The sequence below is a fragment of the Acartia tonsa genome, chromosome 1, assembly GCF_053477335.1.
Source record: "Acartia tonsa isolate MP-2025a chromosome 1, ASM5347733v1, whole genome shotgun sequence".
NCBI classification, from domain to species: domain Eukaryota; kingdom Metazoa; phylum Arthropoda; class Copepoda; order Calanoida; family Acartiidae; genus Acartia; species Acartia tonsa.
In genome coordinates this window covers 15829848-15854568 of record NC_137260.1, presented here as the reverse complement: position 1 = coordinate 15854568, position 24721 = coordinate 15829848, and the positions used below count along the sequence as shown (strand labels likewise).

At 34.0% G+C, this 24721-nt stretch overlaps 1 protein-coding gene across 1 annotated transcript in view; it reads right to left on the bottom strand.

The window, feature by feature from the left end:
- Window positions 1-2645: 2645 nt before the first annotated feature.
- hob (bridge-like lipid transfer protein family member hobbit) overlaps window positions 2646-24721 on the bottom strand; it is a 35046-nt gene continuing 12970 nt past the window's right edge. The window contains exons 21-53 of the mRNA XM_080169959.1: window positions 24544-24648; window positions 24002-24144; window positions 23534-23610; window positions 23088-23221; window positions 20367-20516; window positions 19717-19897; window positions 19070-19135; window positions 18567-18775; window positions 17947-18052; window positions 17540-17608; window positions 17123-17205; window positions 16462-16586; window positions 16047-16117; window positions 15350-15416; window positions 14794-14951; window positions 14285-14356; window positions 13911-13991; window positions 13572-13663; window positions 13177-13303; window positions 12452-12542; window positions 12111-12189; window positions 11613-11735; window positions 11095-11217; window positions 10812-10880; window positions 10070-10181; window positions 9597-9703; window positions 8446-8693; window positions 7943-8117; window positions 7076-7234; window positions 6528-6635; window positions 4480-4554; window positions 3415-3507; window positions 2646-3026 (exon numbers count right to left, since the gene is read on the bottom strand). Coding sequence (XP_080026085.1) covers window positions 2880-3026; window positions 3415-3507; window positions 4480-4554; window positions 6528-6635; window positions 7076-7234; window positions 7943-8117; window positions 8446-8693; window positions 9597-9703; window positions 10070-10181; window positions 10812-10880; window positions 11095-11217; window positions 11613-11735; window positions 12111-12189; window positions 12452-12542; window positions 13177-13303; window positions 13572-13663; window positions 13911-13991; window positions 14285-14356; window positions 14794-14951; window positions 15350-15416; window positions 16047-16117; window positions 16462-16586; window positions 17123-17205; window positions 17540-17608; window positions 17947-18052; window positions 18567-18775; window positions 19070-19135; window positions 19717-19897; window positions 20367-20516; window positions 23088-23221; window positions 23534-23610; window positions 24002-24144; window positions 24544-24648 — 3825 coding nt within the window. The 3' untranslated portion in view covers window positions 2646-2879. The remainder of the gene's footprint in view (window positions 3027-3414; window positions 3508-4479; window positions 4555-6527; window positions 6636-7075; window positions 7235-7942; window positions 8118-8445; window positions 8694-9596; window positions 9704-10069; window positions 10182-10811; window positions 10881-11094; window positions 11218-11612; window positions 11736-12110; window positions 12190-12451; window positions 12543-13176; window positions 13304-13571; window positions 13664-13910; window positions 13992-14284; window positions 14357-14793; window positions 14952-15349; window positions 15417-16046; window positions 16118-16461; window positions 16587-17122; window positions 17206-17539; window positions 17609-17946; window positions 18053-18566; window positions 18776-19069; window positions 19136-19716; window positions 19898-20366; window positions 20517-23087; window positions 23222-23533; window positions 23611-24001; window positions 24145-24543; window positions 24649-24721) is intronic.

The window sequence follows — 24721 nt, the reverse complement described above, 5'->3', positions numbered from 1 at the left end:
AAAAAATGAGAATTGGCCTCTAGGTTTAGGTGCTGCAGGCCTCCAGGTCCACTCTGGAGACAGGTAAAAATTAAAACTTCTTATTTGAAGAGTTAGAGGTACACTTATTAAACCAAATATACATCTTTTTGAATGTTATAGACATATCTGCTGAAAAATTAGAATCGGCCTCCAGGTTAAGATGCTGCAGGCCTCCAGGTCCACTCTGGAGACAGGTAAAAATTAAAATTTCTTATTTGAAGAGTTAAAGGTACACTTATAAAAACAAATATGCTACTTTTTGGATTTTATTGACATATCTGCTGAAAAAATGAGAATCGGCCTCCAGGTTCAGGTGCTGCAGGCCTCCAGGTCCACTCTCGACAGGTGAAAATTAAAATTTCTTATTTGAAGAGTTAGAGGTACACTTATTTTACCAAATATGCTTCTTTTTGGATGTTATTGACATATCTGCTGGAAAAATTGAAATTGGCCTCCAGGTTCGGGTCCTACAGGCCTCCAGGTGGACACTGGATAGGTAAAAAAAAATTTCTTATTTGGCGAGTTAGAGGTTAACTTATAAATCAATCTATGCATTGTTTTTGATGTTAATAACATACTTGAAGATAAAATTTAAATCGGCCTCCAAGTTCAGGTGCTGCAGGCCTCCAGTTCAACTCTAGACATGAAAAAATTTAAATTCTTAATTTAAGAGTTAGAGGTCAATTCACAAGAAAATAAGCATCTTGTTGGATAATATTACCATATTTAAAGAAAAAAATAAAATCGGCCTCCAGGTACTGCAGGCTTCCAGATGGCTTTTTGGGGGTATATTCAGATATTTTCGCTGTTTTTTTTAGACATGTTAGGTATCATATTCATTGATACTTTTTGATATGGACACTTTTACCTGCGTCTAGGTGACCGCTGGTTGCAGCTGGCCAGGTGAATATCTAAACTTGGAGCCAATTTAATATTTTTCTCCAGAAATAGTAATAACAGCCAAAAGATCCATATTCTGTTTTATAAGTTGACCTCTAACTCTTCAAATAAGAAATTTCAATTTTTACCTGTCCAGAATAGACCTGGAGGCCTGCAGCACCTGAAACTGGGAGCCGATTTTAAATTTTTCAGCAGTTTTGTCAATAACATCCAAAAGGATGCATATTTGGTTTTTATAAGTGTACCTCTAACTCTTCAAATAAGAAATTTTAATTTTTACCTGTCTCCAGAGTGGACCTGGAGGCCTGCAGCACCTAGACCTGGAGGCTGATTCTAATTTTTTCTGCAAATATGTCAATAACATTCAAAAAGAAGCATATTTGGTTTAATAAGTGTACCTCTAACTCTTCAAATAAGAAATTTTAATTTGTCTCCAGACCGGACCTGGAGGCCTGCTGCACCTGAACCTGGAGGCCAATTCTAATTTTTTCAGCAGATATGTCAATAACATCCAAAAAGAAGCATATTTGGTAAAATAAGTGTACCTCTAACTCTTCAAATAAGAAATTTTAATTTTTACCTGTCTCCAGAGTGGACCTGGAGGCCTGCAGTACCTGAACCTGGAGGCCGATTCTCATTTTTTCAGCAGATATGTCAATAACATCCAAAAGGATGCATATTTGGTTTTTATAAGTGTACCTCTAACTCTTCAAATAAGAAATTTTAATTTTACCTGTCTCCAGAGTGGACCTGGAGGCCTGCAGCACCTGAACCTGGAGGCTGATTCTAATTTTTTCAGCAAATATGTCAATAACATCCAAAAATAAGCATATTTGGTTTAATAAATGTAAATCTAACTCTTCAAATAAGAAATTTTAATTAAGGTTAGGTTCATTTTTAGGGTTCTTTTAGCCCCGGGGGGCTAAGGGTTGGCACAAGGGGGGTTGACTTCTAAACTTAAAGTAAGTTTATAACCATAAAAGCTTAAGTTTAAGAAATCATCTCTATTGGTCAAATGGTTCCTGAGAAAATTAAGGTTAGGTTCATTTTTAGGGTTTTTTGGAGTCCCGGAGGGCTAGAGGTTGGCGGCAGGGGGGTGACTTCTAAACTAGAAGTTAGTTTACACGCATAAAAGCTTAAGTTTAAAAAATCATGTCTATTGGTCAAATGGTTCCTGAGAAAAATAAGGTTAGGTTCATTTTTAGGGTTTTTTTGGAGCCCCGGAGGGCTAGGGGTTGGCGGCAGGGGGGTGACTTCTAAACTAGAAGTTAGTTTATAAGCATAAAAGCTTAAGTTTCAAAAATCATCTCTATTGGTCAAATTGTTCCTGAGAAAATTAAGGTTAGGTTCATTTTTAGGGGGTTTTTGAGCCCCGGGGGGCTAGGGGGTGGGGTTATCCAAAAAATGATTAAAAATACGTGAGCTACTACCCAAAAGTAAACTTTTATCCCAAATAACCTATAGTCTAACTTTAATACCTAGCCCAATAATCACGGAGTGAGCGAAAGTGGCAAAACTTCCCCCCCCCCTTAATCTTTAGCGCAAGTTTCATAACTAATTTTTAACAACATGGCTGGCCACATTTAAATACATGTATGTATATGATATATCAATAGTAACATTGTAGGTTTACAGTAACATTCAAGTGAAAGGTTAAAGCTTTTGTATATGTTCCAAAAGGTAGTTCCATGTATTAATGTTAAAAACAGCAATTCCGCATTATTTAAAAAAAAAACATATCAAGGATCACTATGCTAAATATTTCAACTTGTAGAGTACACATTATGATGGAACTACCACTTTAATTTAACTTTTAATTTAATAATAAGTACTATGTAGGTATACAGTAACATTCAAATAAAGCTTTTGTATACGTTCCAAACTATAAACTGGTAAAACTTTCATGATCCCATGCATAAACCATCCTCTTTACTATCATACTCTATCATCTGGTAATGTTATAACCTCGGGAGGAACCTCCTGCCAGGTTTAGCACTGCCCAGTACGGATGAGCTGCCCAGCAGCATCCTGGCCTTCTCCTCGTCACCTGGAGCCTGTTCTTCCTTCCCACTGTGCTTGTTACGCAGGAACTTCTGCTTGATTGCCTGAATATTTTATATAGTTAGGGTTTTAATTATCCTTGTATACAATAAACAGTATGTCTTTCTGTAGCTTAAGATCTCGCTAACCGCTCTACCAATTTGGTTTTCCATTAGATTAAATTTTTTTAAGTCCAGGGAAAGTACACAACTCCAAAGAGAGATAACTTTTTGTTTTTAAAACTTAAACTGAAAGTGGATGGTCGACTAAATTTTTGCTGTATTTTTGGCAATATTACACCTCTACCACTGTCATAAACACAGTTTTATTGTCATATTTACACCCATGAAACTCAACGAGGCTGTCAGTGTCAAATTCACATTTTATATGATAAAAATACACTTATTTTTGCATTATAGGATAACTTTAATATTTAGTTTTGTTATTATTTACCTGTGTGACTAAAGAGTCTTTAGTTTTAGATTTGACCGCCAGGAGAAGATCTAGCCACGTCCAGGTCACGTTATGATACTCAATAGTAGGCACCTAGAAATGGATATAGATATTATTGTACTCTTTAGTTGGCACCTAGATCAAGTATGTTATCAGGATACCAATTTGTTAATGCAATTTAGGTCATAGTTGCTTCGGCTTCAGTCTCTAGGGGAGGGTGGAGCAAGTCACAAAAATAGCATAAAACCAAACGAAGAAGTTTATAAAACTTCCTTAAAAAGTAGTACAGCAAATTTGGAGATCTTCAGCTTCAGACAAAAATATCTTACTACTTTATATTATAAGATATCAAAACTCAAAAGACAAAGCAAATTAGTATTTTGACTTTGTATAAATCTGGATATTGATATCTATCATTCTATTTAGCTTAAAAAAGAATTCAGTGTCAAACACTATGATGATGCCTATAGGACATATACAATATACATTATATAAAAACCCATTACAACTTTGATGGACCAAAGTCGAACAAACACCAAGATGGCATTCCGATGTATTTTTCACAATATTGGATTAGGGTTCTTACAGGGGTGTATATTCTGCACAAGATTTATTTTTTTTCCCTGGCTACAAAAATCTTTATTTTTCTCCCCCCCCCCCCCCCCCTTAGTTTTTTCTCACCAAGTAGGGGGGAAAATGGAAAAATATTTAAAGAACTTTATATTTTATTTATTTTATCCCTCCTACCACACATTTTTTTAGTTTTTTTCACCAAGGAGGGGGGGAAATGGAAAAAATGTTTTCAGTTTCTTAATTTTTACATTTTTTTCCCCTCCAACCACTTAGGTATTTTTTATCCCCCCCCCCCCCCTGAGCCGGGGATCCCATGTAGAATATACACCCCTGGGTTCTTAACAGCTTACCTATCCAAAAAAATGTTGAACATTCTTTTATAATTATTTATTGGTGGATTTTAAAAGAGGATAATTTTCTTGGTTATGTGACCAAAAATAAAACATAATAATGTATCTGATGTAATTTTAAGCATTATAAAATAAACCTCACCTGAAGTTGAAAATCCGCGACATCAAGAATTTGATTTTTCTCCTTTTCTCCTTTGTATGAGACCTTGATGGGTACCTAAAACAATCGATGCTCTCAGCTGACTAAAATAACGATACCATTCTGTCACCCCCTTTACCCAATTCCCTCCCCTCCTAGTGAATGAACTAACTGGCCAACAAATGAGGTCCTTATTGACGACAAATTTACCTCGGCCAGGATATACACGTATATTCTATATCAATTTCTAAATAAGACATTTTACATGTGCTCTTCAATAAATAGCTAAGCTCCTCCATAGAAGAGATATGTCCGAACAATACGGAGTGGATACAAAACCGCGACAGTTACAAAACCGCGACAATTACAAAACCGCGACATTACAAAACCACGACATTACAAAACCGCGACAATTACAAAACCGCAACATTACAAAACCGCGAATATTACAAAACCGCGACATTACACAAGACCAACATTCAAAAAGTCTTAATGCTAGAAGGTCATGGCCGCAGCACACGGCCCCCTGGCCTGCCTAGCCGCGGGCGCTCGGCCCCCTTGCCTATAACCTTACCTAACCTTACCTAAATATTGTAAAAAAAATATTAAAAATTAGAAAAATATCTACTAACCACTTTTTGTAAAATCCACGAAATTCTAAATTATAAATAAGTTAATGTACATTAAACATTCATACATAGATTAGATTAGGTTATAGGCAAGGGGGCCGAGCGCCCGCGGCCATGACCTTCTAGCATTAAGACTTTAATTTTTCGCGGTTTTGTAATGTCGCGGTTTTATAATTGTCGCGGTTTTGTAATGTCGCGGTTTTGTATCCACTCCAACAATACTATGTCAAGATAAGTAGCATAAATTAAGGATCTTAAGGATAAAGAAAATGGACGAAAGTGACGGCACATACCTAATTACGTTAAACAATTTAAATCTAAAATAAATTTAAATCATTGGTTAAAATTCAATAAAGGTTTATGCAGGGCGACCACTCCAAAACAAAAAAAATATAGTATATTTATAGTAAAAAATTTTTATCCATATATTACATATACATAGTATATTTTATTTTACTCATATAGTATGATATAGTATCGGTTTTGAATTATTTTGTAATACAAAGTATATACATCATCAATAATAACTCAAAGCAAAGCACTATATACACTACTAGAGTTGGCTCGATATAACTATCTCACTATTGGCTAGTTTTCTATAAGTATATATCTATTTATCTATTTAAATTTTCCTCCCTCGCCATTACTATCTAAAAGAAAGAAGTAAATATTTAATATTTTAAATGATTTTAAAAAGATTTCTTCAAATATATTTTTTATTTACATTACCATCACCAAAGGGTTAATATGATTAAAATTTTAGTTTTAATATTTGAACACTACGGAAGTGTCGCCACAATCGAATTCTTTTAAAACAGAGTTTTCTTTGATTTTCTATATTATGAACGTATATTTTTTGTTTATTAAATCAAGATTAAATACGTCAATGTAATTCAAATACCAACATGGATTGAAAAACTTTATTCATTCCATAAACAAATAGAATAAATGTTTTATCGCTTTGGTCAATGAGAATTTAATGAGGATTATTGGAGCACTATGAGTTTTGAACATTTATTCCTTGGAAAACTTGAGCTCATTTATAGACATTTATTTCCTATATAGATCTGACATGGATCTTGAAGCAATATAGCAGGCTGTTTTGTAAATGTTAAAAATTGGAAGAATCTATTAAATAAAAGTTATTGCAAATATACTTAGTAAATGATATAGTATCCAAATGCATCTTATGTAGTATATATAGTATGCAGTGGTCGCCCTGTTTATGATCTATAACATAAGAAAACAGGGTTATAGCTGGGCTACTTTAGGAATTTATATTTTATAGTCATTGTTCTACAAGAAGAAACCAACCCCTTAATGCTATTTTTCCTCTATATTCAGCAACAACAGTTCGCGAGATCTTTATGCACAAACACACAGTTAAACAGACAAACGTCCTGCAAAAAAGAAAATATTTACCTCTGGAATTTTGATGTAGATGAACAACTTATTTCTTTCTGCTCTCTCCTTCATTTTTTCTACGTCATCTTTTTCCACACTTGGACACTCAACATAAAAGCTTGCATTCTAAACAAATATTTTGGTATTAAATATTTTTTTCACCTAGAGTATTTTGGTATTATTCTATTCCTACATAATAAAATAGTAAGGTTTTTTTTGGTGTAAAGCTTAGGATTTCTACAATTACAGATCTGATTTAAGTTCTCCCTTTTAGGAAAGCTTTGCATAGTTCCTAGGAAGGTTTTAGGATATTTTTCTTTACTTCTATCTTACCTCTTTGCTAGGGGCATAGCTGTTATTTTTCTTAGGGGGATAAATACAAAATTTGAAAGTAGATTACAATTACTAATCTTTACTTTTTTAATTGTAATTTCACTGCTAGTAATATTATCTTTTATCTAAATCAATAGGTATAATAATATAATAATAAAGCTGTTTCAAAGTTAAAAAAAAACCAAAAAAAACAATCCAAATAAAAAATATGAGAAGATCAACTTTAGCAATACCTTAGATTTCTTATTCTTCTTTTTACTTTTCTTATCTGCCTCGAAATCATCATCAAATGTCTCCGCATCCTTTTCAGGGAAAGCAAAGGTCATCATTTTCTTGTAGAAGAGGGCAGTTATGCAGATTGTCAACGGGGCTACATTGATCTCAAAATGGTCCTGAACAAAAAAGTTATATCAAAGTAAAATGACCAATACCATTGATATAAAGGTATAAGAAAATGCTCGATGAATTCATTTACAATGTACGTTCCCAATAAGGATACACAAAATTAAACAACATCAAAGAAGTTGTAGTTTCAAGGTTTCTTGGCCAAATTGAAAAAAATATAAAAACTTATTTCACGACACATTTTGCAGAGTGGGATTATCCTACTCATCCAAGAAACTAGCTTGAAAGAAGTTTGACAAAGTAGGTAAATTACCTGAAAAGTTGAGCCTTATCAGTTCGGCGGTTACATCCTATATCTTAACTTTCAAACAGACGTACACACATAGTTTTACTTAGTTTTTGTTGTAGTCAAAATGACACTGAAAGTATCAATCCCCTTTTTTACCCTTATTTTGTAGTTAAACATCTGACTGCATTATTTGCTTTTATTTGACATATATGTGTTATTGTGTTATATGTTTTGTATGAACACTGTCATATTAATTCACCCTTTTTAAATAAACTCAAACTAGATTTTTGTGTCTAGATTCAGGTTTTTGCAACCCTTTCTTTTTCAAAGTTAAAAAGTACAAATTTTCTTGTTTCTTCAAACTTGTTTTGTTCCAACTCATTTATACCTTACTACCCCCCCCCCTTTATAGTTCAAAATACTGGCCCTCTTGATTCTGGCCTAGTACAGTTTTGATCTATCCTACCTTTACAGATATTCCACCGACCCTTGCTCTTTCCCTGCTGTAGACCCTAACAGTTCTCTGTCTGTCGACAGGCATATCTCTCTTCAACTCTGTTGGGGTCAGCACGTTCTCGTAGAGTTGGTTAGGCAGTAAATTTCTCATGTTGACATATCCCATCTCCAGAAGATTCTCAACACTAAAACAAACAATTTACTTAGTTCTTAAAGTAATTCAAACTTTCATAGATACAATATTAACTATTTTGAATCATTTCTGTAAAGACCCGCCCTCCTACATTCTATTTAAATTAGAAGAAAACATGTTTTAGCGCCTATTCAGGATACTATTCCTGCGAGGCTCTTATAACCCATATTTAACCTAACCTATCCTAAAATAAAATGTGTACACACGTGTGTACTTATAAAATTCTGTTTTATTCTTAATTGTATTTAATTTTCAGTTTTTATTAAGTGTTTTGTTTTTGTTTTTATTTTTATTTTTATCGTTATTGTTTCAAATCTTACCTATCATCGCTCTTGGAACTTCTGGTGAATATAAAGTTAGAAATATTAATATCCGCAATGCCCAGCTGTCCATCAATCTCTGTGAGCCTCCAGGCGGCCTTGCTGAAGCATATTTCCCCGCGTCTACGCAGCTTGGACCCCTCGCTAGCACCGCGTAAGGCTGACTGACGCTGTGAGCTTGACATCTGCGTCTCTTTGTAACATCTGATCATCATGTCCAAGTCCTCATTCATAACCAACATTTTATCCTAGAAAAATTACCAGATTTATGGATTGATATTATATACTATATATATACCTAACTTAATATAAAATTGACAGCAGTTACTTTAGAACACATTTGAACATACATTTACTTAAAATGGGACAAATAAAGTTGCTTTCCTAATAGGTTACTTTCAATCCTTAGATTTCTTGCTGGATTATGCTACGCTCTTTTTATTGTCTTAGTCATTCTTTAAAATTAATATCTTAGCTATTTATTCAAACAAACATAATGAAAAGAATCTATTTTTTTAAGATTGCCTTAACTTCCTGTGCCTCAGAATCTAATCTATCTCTCTTCTCTTGCTTGGTGTTGAGATCACATGACTTAAAGATAAGATTACCTTAATACTTAGTATTCAGGGCACATGACTTGAAGTAAAGATTACCTTAATATCCTGTGCCTCAAGTTCTAGCCTATCTCTCTCCTCTTGCTTGGTGTTGAGGTCACATGACTTCAAGTAAAGATTACCTTAATATCCTGTGCCTCAAGTTCTAGCCTATCTCTCTCCTCTTGCTTAGTGTTGAGGTCACATGACTTGAAGTAAAGATTACCTAAATATCCTGTGCCTCAACTTCTAGCCTATCTCTCTCCTCTTGCTTAGTGTTGAGGTCACATGACTTGAAGTAAAGATTACCTTAATATCCTGTGCCTCAAGTTCTAGCCTATCTCTCTCCTCTTGCTTAGTGTTGAGGTCACATGACTTGAAGTAAAGATTACCTTAATATCCTGTGCCTCAAGTTCTAGCCTATCTCTCTCCTCTTGCTTAGTGTTGAGGTCACATGACTTGAAGTAAAGATTACCTAAATATCCTGTGCCTCAACTTCTAGCCTATCTCTCTCCTCTTGCTTAGTGTTGAGGTCACATGACTTGAAGTAAAGATTACCTTAATATCCTGTGCCTCAAGTTCTAGCCTATCTCTCTCCTCTTGCTTAGTATTCAGGTCACATGACTTCAAGTAAATTGTTTTCTCTGTTCGTCGCTGTTCACAAACTAAAATAATTTACAGGATTCTTTAGATATAACACAATGAAAAATTTATGACAGCCCCAATGATGATAAACAAACTGTCCCTTCTGTAGATTAGAAATATTAGAGAAAAAGTTTGGACAGAACTAATTTGTACCAACCAATTAAGTAAAAAATATTAAATGCCATTGAATGATAAAACTTGTCCCTCCTAAGAATTTTAGCTTCTCTCTCTCAAAAAAGCATAAAACCACCCAAGGAGCTATTTTAACCTTCAAAAAAAATTAAGAAATCATTTAATTCAGTGATCGTTGGGATGTTAACGGTAAAAGAAAGAAAAAACTGCTTCTTTATTAATAAGAGTATGTTTTAACAGGAAAAAAAACTTACCAAGTTGCCTAAGCTGATTCTGTAATGAGATGATTCTTTTTCTGTGATCCTCCAGAGCGTCTATTTCCAGCATAAACTGATATCTCATTCGTAGATACCTGTCCGTTCGAGCCTACAAACAACAAATAATCAGAAATGCTTACTTATTTTTCATATAAATAGAACTGGAAATCAAATGTTATAATTAAGTCAAACAAACAATGGGCTTTTAGGATTAATGTCTATATCCCGTATAACCCGATGTTTTCTACTTTTAAAACAATTCAGAAAAAGATAAAGGGAAAAGTAGGTTGCGGGTAAAATCCGTAAATGTTGTGTGTTTTAAGTTAAAAACAGTAGTAGAACGGTAAAAATTTATGTCAACTTTTTAAAAAAAATGTTGTATATAATTCTTTTCAATAAGAAATACAAATATTTAGTGAATATTATCGTTCTACTACTATTTTTAAGCCTTAAAACACACACTTTTACGGATTTTACCCGCAACCTACTTTTCCCTTTATACAATATTTAGCTTCTTATCACGTAGAATAAGCTAAAATCTACGAATAAAAAATTCATAATATTTTTTTTATTGTAGGCTTCATAAGAATTTTTAGTTTTCTAGAATGATTCTAAATCTTATGAATATACTTCTAAATATTTTACGGGATTTCTACTTATGTTACCCTTTGTTAAAAGTATAATAAAAGGGCTGAATTAATATATTTATATTGAAAAAAGTACGACAAGAATGATGTACCTTTTGTGTAGGTTCATTGTAAAGTAGAAGGTTATTGATGATATCCAAAACCATAACATACTGAGCACTATGCAGCAAATGAATTATTAGATTTTGTTTTTATTTGATGGCTCAAAAACTTTGGAAACTTATATGGAATTTTCATTAGTTTTTTACAAAGAAGCTGTGTAATTTTAATCTACAGAAGAGATAATTTTGTTTGTCAATAGTCTTATCACTGAAGATGCTTGCTTTTACCCTATTTAACAACAAATGAGAGCCAAATCTAATGTTTCATATCCCTGTTGGTACACATATTAAGATCATGATGAACCAGGGTGAAGGCGTTGACAGCTGTTTCTGTTTCATCCCAGTCATCATCAGCCACAGGGCTGCCCGTAGATTTTCCCACATTTCCAAGGCTTACCTGAAAAATTAAGAGTTTCTTCTTATCTTACACGGAATCAATCTGTAACTTGAGAAGAAAATCAAACGCCCATCCCCCTATTTTTTTTTAGGGAGAGGGGGTTTCAGTTCTGACAAGGCACTTTAAGGGAAAGTTCAATAAAACTTTTGTCTATTATGCTATATTTTGGATGCGTAATGCAATAACCCTTAAACAACTCATTAACATGCAACATTTTAAGAAAAATATGCAACAAAACAGACTTTTTAAAAATAATGCTAGACTTTAGTCAACGTTCTTTTAAAGAGCTTATCGTTGGCAACACAATAACAAATTGATTAAAAAGTTCAAGATTACTATATTATTGGGTTATTAAGTTCTATAGAGCAGCTACTCTGCTAAAATAATGTATGCACCTCAACATCATCTAGTGGCGTGTCACCATATGAGACATAGAAGAATTCAGCACGGCATTTGGACACAACTCGTTGCAGCTGGATCTCTCCAAAGTTACTGGGACTATCCGTCACACCAACAAACTAAAATTAAATTTCTATAATGGATTTTAAAGCGCACCTTTTGTATAATTATGGAAATCCTGTGCGTATGTCCTTTAGTAATCCCATCACATGGAATAAGGTTGTTAAGAAATGTATCATTACCTTCATAATGAAATAACGTTACGTAACAAACTCAACTGTTAAGTCTTTTATACTAAGCGTAATTTACTCTGGACAAAATGCATATTGACTGCATAATAATTTTGTGTTCTTTTGTGACTTAAGCAAAATTTAAAAACATTTGTGTTTTCCTCAATGTACCTTGCGACCACAACCAACCCCCGCCCCCTCTGGAGGTTACTCTTAACCAAATATGACCCAACCTAACCCAAGGTGAAGTACTAAGACACTTACATCAGATACAACCCCACCGACAGCCTTGCCACTTCCCACAAGTCCAGCAGGTCCGGGATCTCGCCGTTCATCTCCATCACTATGTGTTATCACAGTGTTATACATTAGGGTACTAGACTACTAGTACCCAAAGTTTTATAACAATGTTTTCTTATTTGTTGGATCAAAATGGGATCTTTTATTAAATTTTGATTGGTAATTAAGCTACTTGTCCTAACGTTTCACCCACTAATTGTAATCTATAGAAGGGGTGATTTAGTATATCATTTGGGATTTTCTAAAATTTTTCCGCCATTATCTTATCCCTTTAGATTCATTTTTTTTATGTACGAACACTGGACCTAATATGATTTGGTTGTAGCCACATAATGTTATCCATATCTGCTCCTTCTTTACTAACAGTTGCATAATACTGCATTCCTTCTAGTCCACCTAAATAATAATAAGAATAATATCCATATCTGCTTCTTCTTTACTAACTGTTGCATAATACTGCATTCCTTCTAGTCCACCTAAATAATAATAAGAATAATATCCATATCTGCTTCTTCTTTACTAACTGTTGCATAATACTGCATTCCTTCTAGTCCACCTAAATAATAATAATATCCATATCTGCTCCTTCTTTACTAACATTTGAATAGTACTGCATTCCTTCTAGTCCACCTAAATATAATAATAATAATAACCATATCTGCTCCTTCTCTACTAACAGTTGCATAATACTGCTTTCCTTCTAGACTACCTAAATAATAATAATGTTAATAATGTCCATATCTGCTCCTTCTTTACTAACAGTTGCAAAATACTGCATTCCTTCAAGTCCACCTACATAATAATAATATCCATATCTGCTCCTTCTTTATTAACAGTTGCATAGTACTGTATTACTCTAAGTCCACCTAAATAATGATTATTGTGACCATAAACACACACAGATAAACCTCTTAAGACCACTGTTTTGGAGGTCTCTAGGGCAATCTAACGCATTAGAAAATATTGATTTTTGGAAGAGATAAAAAAACTTTTTCCTGAGACATAAAAAATTACAAAAAAGTACACTTACCCGACCATGTAGATTTAGACAGTAGGGCTCTCTCCTTAAATACTGGTCTGTGCATATTCTGTGATATAGAGGCTCTGGCTGCTGACATTATCACATAACCACTTGTTTCAATACCCTTCATCAATAACTGAAAATAATATGTAATTACATTTACCTAGTCTTTTTTTTATCTTGTATCTAATGTTTATAACTCAAAACTTTTATTGAAATGTTATTGAATGGTTCCCGACTGGTAGTGTCCCTACTTTTGATCTAATAATTTTAATCTACAAAAGTGGTAATTTGTCATCAATGTGCATCAATGTATCGAAATGTCATATCCCTTAAGAACCCTGAGAATTATAAACGCTTTTTATTGTAAAGTTATATAGGTATGTTTAATTAGAAAAGTATACCTGTGAATTGATAAGCTCGATGGACCAGTTCCAATGGATTATATCATCCTTGGTGCAGGCAGCCATAGCCTCCAGGGTGTGCTTTACATCCTCTATACAAAATAATAATTTGATAAATTGGCGGTTTCTCTGAAATGGAGTAGTCAAAGACCCCCCCCCCCTCTATATTTTGAAATTAATTCTATACATTAATTCGGAAACCAACAACACAGGGATTTTTTTTATTTTATTAATCGATGAAATTGTCTATGATACGATACATGAATTTCTAGTACAACTTAGAACCTGTACTAACCCAGTGTTTGTTAATCGGTTTCGATGAAAATGTCATACTCTTACCTTCCACATCCATGTCCTCTGTATAAGCAGTTGGGGTTGAACCATGCTCTGTTTCTAGCAGCAAACGGTCCAATATGCTTCCTAAAATACATTTATGCCTGTTTAATCAATCAGGCAATTTAAAAACTTTTGGGAGTTTAATTTAATTTTATTAGTTGGTTTATTAAGTTGAATGTCCAAACATTTCAACCATTAATCGTAATATAAAAAAAGGGATAATTTTGTCTAACATCACTAAGGATGTACATAATATATTGGACATTGTCTTATTCCTTTGGCTCCCTCCAGGCAACCATAGATTAAAAGTAAAAAGGGATAAAAAAGGCCTAAATTCTATACACTCATTTAAACAATGCAATGGTGAAATTTTTAACCTGTAACTTTGCTGGTAGCTGTAGTGTTAGAAGTTGTAGGCGGAGGCGCAGTTCCCCACGCAAATGGAGAACCTAGAAGAAATAATGGCATTAAACCAAGCAGAAAAGGGTCATAAATTAACCAAAGAAACTTTTGTTTTGAATGTATTATTAAACAGTGATTTTTATACACTTATCCACTAATCATTAACAATGTTAATGTTTATATTGAACAATCAACAAATGATCAATTTAAAGAAAACAGTAGGTTAACAGTCATAATAAATATTTATAGATATAAACAGCTGGTTCCTAAATAAGTCATAGAAATATCTACATAATCTACAAGGACGTGGGATTGTCATTTATTAATCATGGGGATATAATTCAAGTTATGCATTTAGAAATCAATCTTCTAATAATACCAAGTTCTGATATAATCTAATGGTCAATCCCTTCTAAACTTAACTTACATGCCAGACGGACATTTTTTAGGGGGGGGGGGGGGGAGTGGTTGAGTTATTTCTTACCTGATGAGCTTGCAGGGGTGGGGGAGGTGAAAGGTGTTTTCTCCTGACTTTTACTGGGATGTTTCTCTGTGTGGAATAATTTGAGAGCGTCGGAGGAAACATTGCGACGGAGTATCTGCGCTCTTCGCCAGGACTCGTACAGTGCAAAAAACATATCCCTGAAAGAAACACATCGGTTTCCCTAAAAGAGCCTAATCGAGCACAGAATCTCTCCCCCCACTCTTAATTTAGAGTACAATAAAAATAAAGGGGTAGTTTTTCCTATCTTACTATTTTTACATTAGGTTAGGTAATATTTAGTACAGGTTTAGCACATAGGCCCCGAACTGGTAAGGTATGAAGAAATAAATTTGAAAAGAGGGGGGAGTGGTGGGGTGTAGGTTTTCTCTGCTTGATAGAAACTTTGAGTAAAGAATAAAGAAATAGATTGTTTAAAATTCTGTTAGTAAAATAGGGCTAAAGCAATATCTATAAAGTTGTAATTATAATCAATTGTAAAATTAAATCTATGGTTAAAAGGCCCTTGATATTTCAATTTAAGGCTTATCGTTCGTACCTGTTAGATTGTGTCCAAGCACCCCTGGCTCCATGAACAGCAAGTTTGTGAGTTGGTTTTCCAGGCTCTGAAAATAAATGTATAAGCATAGATGTATAATCTAAATAAATACCTGCCCAAAGTGGTAGAGAGCCTTTTCGTCTGCTAGCAAATTGCTTCATGTTTTTTTTTGTAGAAACTTGGCTGTCTTTATATTTTGATGCTTTATAGATGAATTCAAAGTACCAATACAAAATACGGACAGAGTTAAATGTAGCTTATGCCCCCTCTAATCTAATACTTTAATCTCTGAAATAAAATTATAGAGGTTTTTGGAGTACCTACTATTTATTATTAATTTCCTAGATGTTTTTGTGTCTTGAAAAATTTATTTCAATAGGCAGAACCTTGAGAGAAGGCGGAAATGTAAAGAATAAATAGATAGGAAGAAGGTAACGGGTAAATAGGAGGGAGGGGGAAAAGTAAAGGGTAAATTAAAAGAAGAACAGGTAAAGTTTGAACAAGAGAGAGGAAAAAACATAATAGAGAGAACAATAAAAGGGAATTGTCGCATAAGCTGTAAGGACAGCAGACCCAGGGGTAAGACAATCGCCGATAAATTAATGTACATCCCAATGATGATACACAAAATTACAACTTCTGTAGATTATAATTAGCGGTTTATCTATGGATTTGGATGAAGTTTAAAATAACTTACCATGTTCTTCAAAACTGTTTCTGGTATAGAGAACTTTCTCAACACAAAAGAAGAAACTCTTCACCATATTTCTGCACACATACAAGCATTCTTTTTTTGTACTTTTGACAATTCAAATAGAATTAATGAATTTAAATCTATAAGAGGCAAGCGTGTATATTACTTTCCAGCATTGATGAAAATCAAGAAACAAGAAACCTTTTTGATATATCTTTAAAGTTTTTGATATTTTTATTTAGTAGCCGGACTGCTCATTGGAATAAGGAATTTAAAAAAAAATCAGCCGTCTATTTTCAATAACCATTAAGAAAATCATATTTTTCTCATGGCGTTACAGACTGACTGACAGACTAGAAGACGTTGGCCAAAGTGAATTATAGCGTCGCTTCTAAAAATAAATGCTTGTTCAACATGCCTCAGACTCTCAGATCTATTAATTCTGGTTGTAGATGTTGATGTTTGAGTTTCATATTTAGAGTTTTGTCTGGCAGCACCATCTCTATTATCTGCTGCCCTGCTTGTTGTTGGGGTGGGCGGGGCCTTAAATTATAATATTTAGAGTTTTGTCTGGCAGCACCATCTCTATTATCTGCTGCCCTGCTTGTTGTTGGGGTGGGCGGGGCCTTAAATTATAATATTTAGAGTTTTGTCTGGCAGTACCATCTCTATTATCTGCTGCCCTGCTTGTTGTTGGGGTGGGCGGGGCCTTAAATTATAATATTTTTAGAGTTTTGTCTGGCAGCACCATCTCTATTATCTGCTGCCCTACTTGTAGTCGGGGTGGGCGGGGCCTTAAATTGTAATATTTAGAGTTTTGTCTGGTAGTACCATCTGTATTATCTGCTGCCCTGCTTGTTGTTGGGGAGGGCGGGGCCTTAAATTATAATATTTAGAGTTTTGTCTGGCAGCACCATCTCTATTATCTGCTGCCCTGCTTGTAGTCGGGGTGGGCGGGGCCTTTAATTACAACATAAAATTTAGATAAAAATTATAAAAAGAAATCGGATTAGTAGCTCTTGATAAGTTATTTTAGGTTAGGTAAATGTTAATGAATGCCACCCTAAAAATATTCTTACCTCATTTGATGGCGAAGGTGGGTTACTGTTAATTTCCTGGTCAGGTTCTGGTTCCAGTGTCATGGAGGATTGGATCCAAATATCTGTTAGAGCCATCAATACTTTATAGTTGCTATTCTTTAGTTCATATGCATTTAAGTCAGAATAAGATTTTGCTTAAGTAATTTACTAAATTAAAATGACTATTATAATATTTACAGATTGGCTTCAAACTAATTCCTATCCGCTGGATTATAAATAAATTGTTATTGGTTATCAGCAATGCTACAAAAATCATGTTTGGCATTTTATCACAGAAAATTTTACATGAATAGGTATTAAAATTAAAATCGTAAAATGGCCTTCAGTAACTGGGGGCTGATAAAACTGGTTTAAATCTTAATACGATGTGATAACTAACTATAAAAGTATTAATGCCTGAAGCAGTAAGATCACAGCTGATGTAGGAAATAGTCCAATCTGCACGCGGTCGGCGCTTCAGACCATCTAAAAACAATATATGGCTCAGCAAGGATAACAATATCCGTAAGTAGCAAAGCACAAAAAATCATGGTTGGACAAACGGACAAAGTTTTTCTTCATTTGCCTCAGTTTGCTATTATTTCAGAACTAAAGCAAATGAAAAAAATCTTCATTTTCAAATGCTTCTTATACTTTATTTGATTTTTGACTGGTTTGTTCCTAACTTACCTAACTTGTCCACATTTTTCAACCAATATTTGTTGTCTACATTATAAGGGGTAATTTAATTTATCATCATTGGGGATGTACATCAATTTATCAGCCACTGTCTTATCCCTGGCCTTTAGATCCATGTTTTCTACCTGTATATGGGATAATATTCAGCTGGTGATGCGCCGCCAAATGAATTCCTCTGCCAACATTTAGAAGAATGCCACGTTGCTTGGAAAAACTTGTCCAGTAATTCACCTGAATAGCACACAATTTTTAAAAATTTCAAAACATTTAATTGATAATTTCATCAGTTCATGTCAGCGATGTAGGAGACAATGGTAACCAAAGTTTAATAACAACGTTATAACATTCGTTGGCTTAAAAACTTTGGGTACTTTTGTTTAACATCGTTGGGGATGTAAATTAATTTATAGTCCCTTGTCTTATTCTTTAGATCCCTATTAATGATAGAATAGAAATTTATATTACATGAATTTAAATTTATTCATCTTTATGCATATTTGACTTAACGACCACTTTATATGTTTACTGGCGCATACTTAAGGGGGGGTTGATTTCTCTTGGGAGGCTGGTGGTACCCCAAAATCGTTATTAACTTGCCCAGGAATAATTAAAATCTACACTGTAACGGAGGACCGTATCGGTTCGGCGATTAGCAAGATTCTCCGGTACACACACACAGACAGGCAGACAGAGATCCTGTTACTTTTATATACCTAAGGAATAGGATTTAAGATAATATGTCTACCTGAAATTGATGCAGAGAAACACTGATGTCCACCTTGTTAAAATGCCTCGAGAAATGTGGCTTCTTTGGTCTGTGGTTATGAAACTTGTTGCCCCGCCTAATAGGCCGGGTGGCGCCACTGAAGATAAACTTGAGGTTCTCAAACCATCTGATGGTCGAGCTGAACATGTCCAGCTTGGGACGGTCAGTTCGGTTTCCACCACGACCTTCGGTATTAAAAGTTCATTTCAGGAATCTTATTGGTTAAGACAATAAATTGATTAACGTTCCCAATTATGAAAGACAAAACTTACCCCTTCTTATAGGATCAAAAGATTGGACATTTCTAATTAGCAATGCAATCAAATGCCAATAAAAGTACCTAAATTTTTATTCCAATATCCCTTCCCTTCCTGAGTCTTTAAAAATATGGCAATATGTTTTAAAGGTTTTGAAAATGGATGAACTAAAACTAGACATGCTTAATATTTTTAACATTAAACATTAAAAAGACTTTTTTCCTTTAGTTTCAAAATGAACTGATAAATCAAGTTTTGAAGATCTGAAAGCTCTAAAAGAATCATGCTCCTAAAATTGATGACATTACTTAGATATTATTAATACCTACCAATCCTAATAATTGGAGTATATATTATAATAGTTATTTCTCGTATCGTATTATAAACGGCTTTCCGCGGATATAGGCTAAAAAAACTAGTTTTAATCTTATAATTGTACATTTCTATATTCGTAGAAAACTGGATATAATACGATGCTAGAAAAAGTTTTTTCGTATGGATGAGAACCGGTTCCTATCCACAGGATTCGAATGAAAACGAGAAATAAATTTAAAAGTCTATATTATTGCTACATGAATTATTGCTTACAAGTTCATTTATTAAACCATATATCCTTGCTTAAAAGTATAACAGAAGGGTTGCCTGTCTATGTATAAAGAAGGAACTTGCAACTATTACTATTCTCTCAAGAGAATTCAAATCTGGACCCCCCCCCCCTAAAAAAAAATCAATCCCCACCCCACCCCCCTTCAACATTGAGGCTTTTTGAGTGATCGTTTTCATATTTCAACTGCTAAGGTCACAAAGTTTAAAATTATTCTGGTATGATTTAGAAAATTCAATAAAAATATTAAATCTAAGAAATGATTCCTGGTTAGATGAATATTCTGGTAACTTATCCGGAGCACAGGGCATCACGGAATGGTGGTCCTTCGGATTATTTAGGCAAATCCAGTCCATTTTCACACACAGGTTTAGGTTGGGCAGGTGTAACAGGTGACCGTCATCATATTTACTGGCAGTCCGTACATATATGTCCAGTGTTCCTTCAACCTGATAAGATGATATTTAGATTAACATCAATACTATTGCTGCTACATTAGACGTGTGATATTAAGAGTAGGAGTAAATTAAAGAATGCTTTGATCAAGCAAAACGATGCACTGTTTGGATTTCATAAAAAATATCTTACAATAAATCAAATACAGGGATGAAGGAGATATTAGACTGTTAATTATACAGGAGGGTCCCAAAGTCTTATAAAGCAAATATATCATTGGTCGACTTAAAAACTTTAATATTTGTATTAAATACTGATGGTTGGTTCAAGAGAAGGGGAAATTCTATTATCATGTTGTGCACGTTTTTCTAATAATCTTCCAATGTCTTATCCCTTCATAACCCATATCAAAGGGCTTGCTTTTTGAGATAAAAGTTATAATCATCTTATTAAAAACCAGAAATGTCGTCTAGGGTTGCGTGATTAATAATACTACAGATTACAACACTAAAAAACACTTACCTTGACCTCCGCCTCGCTCCAAGTCATGGTCATGTCTGTCCAGCTGACATCCATCTCCTCTGTTGTATTGTACGGGTCCAGGCTGGCGTGGAGTAGCAGCTGGTGTGTCTGTGCAGCCAACAAGAGCCGACCGTGGAATAACAGCCGCACCTTAAAATTAGATTGTTAGACTTATAACCAGGGTTTTATAACTTTTAAATCTAATAAATCGTTATGTCACCTATTTTTCTATGAGAGAAAGGGCTAGTTGAAGTAACAACTTATTCGCTCAAAGAGGTTTCGCTTAATTATCTTTTATTTTAAGAGAAAAGCCAAAAAATTGCTTGAACATCATGTTGTAAGTTATTGTATCCCCCCAACCCCCCATCCGCCTCTAGAACTATGTTACAACTGGAAAGACAAATATTTAAGATAAAATGTTGACAAAATGATTTATGGTGGTAAAAAGAAATCTACGTTTTGATCCTTTCTTTAATATAGCAAGATTTAACTCTAAAAAGCCTTAAGTTTTAAAAATTACAAAAGATAATTAAATACCTTATCCCAACAAGGTAATGGTGTACTAGGATCGATCACTGCTCTGACCAGTAAGGTAGTTCAATGCCAGAGAACATTGAAATATATGAATGCACATGATTACCTTATCCCACCAAGGTAATGGTGTACTTGGGTCCCTGCTCTGACCAGTAAGGTAGTTCAACGCCAGAGAACATTGAAATATATGAATAAAAATGATCACCTTATCCCACCAAGGTAATGGTGTGCTAGGGTCTCTACTCTGACCAGTAAGGTAGTTCAACACCAAAGAACATTGGAATGAACCATTACACAGTGAGCCCAGGAATCCAACTTTGTGGAAAAAATTATTTAGGCCCAAAATCGAACTTTAGAAAATCAATTATTTTAAAAGTCCAGGTTAATATTCATCATATTAGAGGAGGTTTGCCATTTTAAATCAATGAAAAATATAAAAAATTTAAGTTTTTATGGCCTTCTGAAGTTGTTACCCTGGAATTCACGGAATTTAGATACAAAAATCTCCCAAAAAAATGTTTATTTTTTATTTTTTTGTTTTACCTGCCATTTAATCAAATATTAACTTAGAACGTAATGTAATACCATTTTAGAACCGTTGTGCAATTATCTAACGCTGGATAACAAGAAACAAAATAGTTTTGTATAAAAAACCTCTTAAATCCATATTAAAGACAGTCAGTTAAATTGCAAGAAAAAGCACATTGAATATTTTTTTATGCTCTGATTCAAATACCTTGATCTTTTTAGCAACGAGATGAAAACTTTTAGGATTGAGTTCTAGCATTATTTAGGCAATATATAAGAAGATCCCGTTGGTCTTATTAACTTTCACTTAGTTGCTTAAGCTCTATAGACATTTTTGTAAAGGTCATACGCAACCTTATTAAGCTAAATTTAGTGTATAATCCTTATATAAGAGAAACAGAAGGATCTTGCTAATCACTGAACCAATATGGTTCTCCTTTAAATAGGTTCACATGAGTCCTGGAACAGTGGAAAGGTTAATAACTATTTTGGAGGAGGGTACTACCACCCTCTAAAAAGAAATTGCCCCCCCCCCAAAAAAAAAAATTAAAAAAATTTTCTTCAATTTTTCTTTTTATAACTAAAATTAAGACTGGATGTTTGTTGACTCAACCCCCCCCCCAAAAAAAAAATATAGGATATGTAAATATGCCCCCCCCCCTTTCTTGTTCTTCTTGTGGTTCAACCTCCGCAATTTTGATTTGGAAACACATATGGTTACAAAACTCAGTATTCTCATTATCATTTTTAGGTTTCTTTTCAATAATTTTATGTTTTTTCTACAATCAAGTTTCTAATTTGATTAATTTAGTAGGATCTTATTTTTGTTTGTAAATGTTTGTTTTTGGCCAGCCAGGCCGGAAACAAAGAATTATGGGGATGGAGGGCAGCCCAGACCAGCCTAGCCTAAATTTTCACAAAAATATAAGTAAAGTTCATTTAATTTAAGGCAGGTGATGAGATGTTCTAGGCTGACCTGCCCGACCCTCCCCCCCCCCGCCCCTATTAACAGAACAAAAAGGAGGGGCCAGGGGGGGAGGGGGGGCGGAGGGGAATATAAAACAAAATCTTTTCATCAGCTAGTTAAAATATTTAATTTTAAATTAAGTAAAAATTTGTCAAAGTACCAAAATTTTACATTTTTTTAAGCGGGGGGGGGGGAGATGTTTTGCCCCACTCGTCGCCCCTGGGGATGAGGGGGGTGACTTTTAGGTTAAAGGAATTTTTCTTATTTTGTTGAATAGATTTAAAAATAAGCGAATTAGAAGAAAAATATCTTTTTTTTTCCCCTTTGGAGGGTGAATTTTAACCCCTTCCCAGTAGCCCCAGTGGGGGTTTAGGGTAAATTTTGTATCTAATACAGAGTACTCTAAATACCTTTCAATTAAAAAAAGAATTGAATTTTATGGAAAAAATGAGAAAGTTAAGATAATAATTATGAATATTTTTTACTTTGGGGGGGATATCATGGCCCCCCAATCATCTTGGGAGGGGGGGATGTGGTAATTTTGTTAATTCTGTAAAAGGAACTATAAAAACCTTCCAATTAAAAAAAAAATTGTTCGATATGGTTAAAAAATTAGGAAGTTATTAATTTTTTCCACAAAATTGGATTCCTGGGCTCACTGTGCATTAGAATAGAAAAATAAATATGATTACCTTATCCCACCAAGGTAAGGGTGTGCTAGGGTCTCTACTTTGGCCAGTAAGGTAGTTCAACGCCAGAGAACATTGAGTTAGTGTTGGTTCCCAACAAAGTCCATATGCCATGCTCAAGCTCTCTACGTCACAGGCTAAAGAGAGAAAAATATTATCACTTTTGGGGTTTCGTAATATTCAATTATGTTAGAAATGGAAATCGTTTTGAATAAATAAAACTATAGCTAAAAACAAGGAGGACAACATAGAAGATTCTCATTGATCAAAAATATTTCAGAATCTAATATCATACAGAAGTAAACAAAAATAATATTTTTCTTTAGAACAATAAAATGGTTCTCTTAGCATAACCGACAGACTGGCGAACAAAGTTAGTTAGGTATAGAGTAGCTTCGCTACTAATTATAAATATTTTTAAACCAATAAAACGAAAAATAAAGTTTTACCTAGATCATAATAGAATTTGAGAGGACACATATTTCTTTCTATAAATTCATCTTCATAAGGATACCCAATGTTAACCCTGAAAAAAAACTTGTAATAAAAATAATTCAGTATTAGGGTGATAAGATAAATCAGTTAAGATAAATATTCTTCACTGAATAACAATATAGGTATTACAAATCAAATCGTGTGCAAAAAAAGTTATTTAACAATATGCTTATCATTTTTCTACTATTAATTTAAAAATGTGCGCATCATTTGCACACCCTTAATTTATATTTAAACTCTTTTTTTATCAGAAAAGAATAAATCAAACAATATTAATTTACGTCCATGCTTTATATTTGAAGGGGGTAAAATGAGAGGTTTCAAAGTTTGAGAGGTGTATAGTGAGGGGTTTCAAATTTAAGTAAACACTAAAAACATCCCTTTACCCCCACCCTTGGATTTTTTGGTCATTAAATTTTCACCTGTGAGATCTGACTGACCGCTTGAAGAAATTGAAGGGGCTGAACTCTGCCCCCGCCAATTTGCCCCACAAGGCCAGGCTTCTGATGTTCAGCAGTTTCTGGGGAAAGTCCCGGAGGCTGACGACAAAGGATTGAGCCTCTACCTAGATTTTGTCCAATTTTCAAACAAATATTTTTTTATTGTTTCATTTATTGCTTTAGGTACATTTTTAGATACAAAAGAATTTTTTTGACTAATTTTTTTCGGTTTTCCTCAAAGTGAAGTCGAGCTTAAAGCCCCCCCCCCCCCTTCGCCTTCCCCCCTTCGCTTTCGTTACCTGAAAAATTCGTCAAATGCTTTGTGATCTTAAACTGACAATAATTCCTTTTTAACTTAGTATAGTAAAGCAGATTTTTTTTGAATAATAGATGCATAATAGACTAGCTTTTATGGATAGATTTGGATATAAACTAACTTTTATTTAGGAGTCACCCCTTTCCCTTTTAGTCTTTTAGTTTCTTTCTGTTAATAAAAAATATCATTAGGTACAATATATTTATGGCAATTCTTTTATATTTTGTATTGAACATTCCTTGACCCATCTACACCAGAGAGTATTAAATTCCAGCTGGTTGTCTGTTGGCCATGGGGAGTAACAATCAAATTCCTGAAAAGATAACGTTCTTTTTATATTCTTTTTCGCAGGGCTACAATCGGCCCAATGCAATGGGGCTAACAAA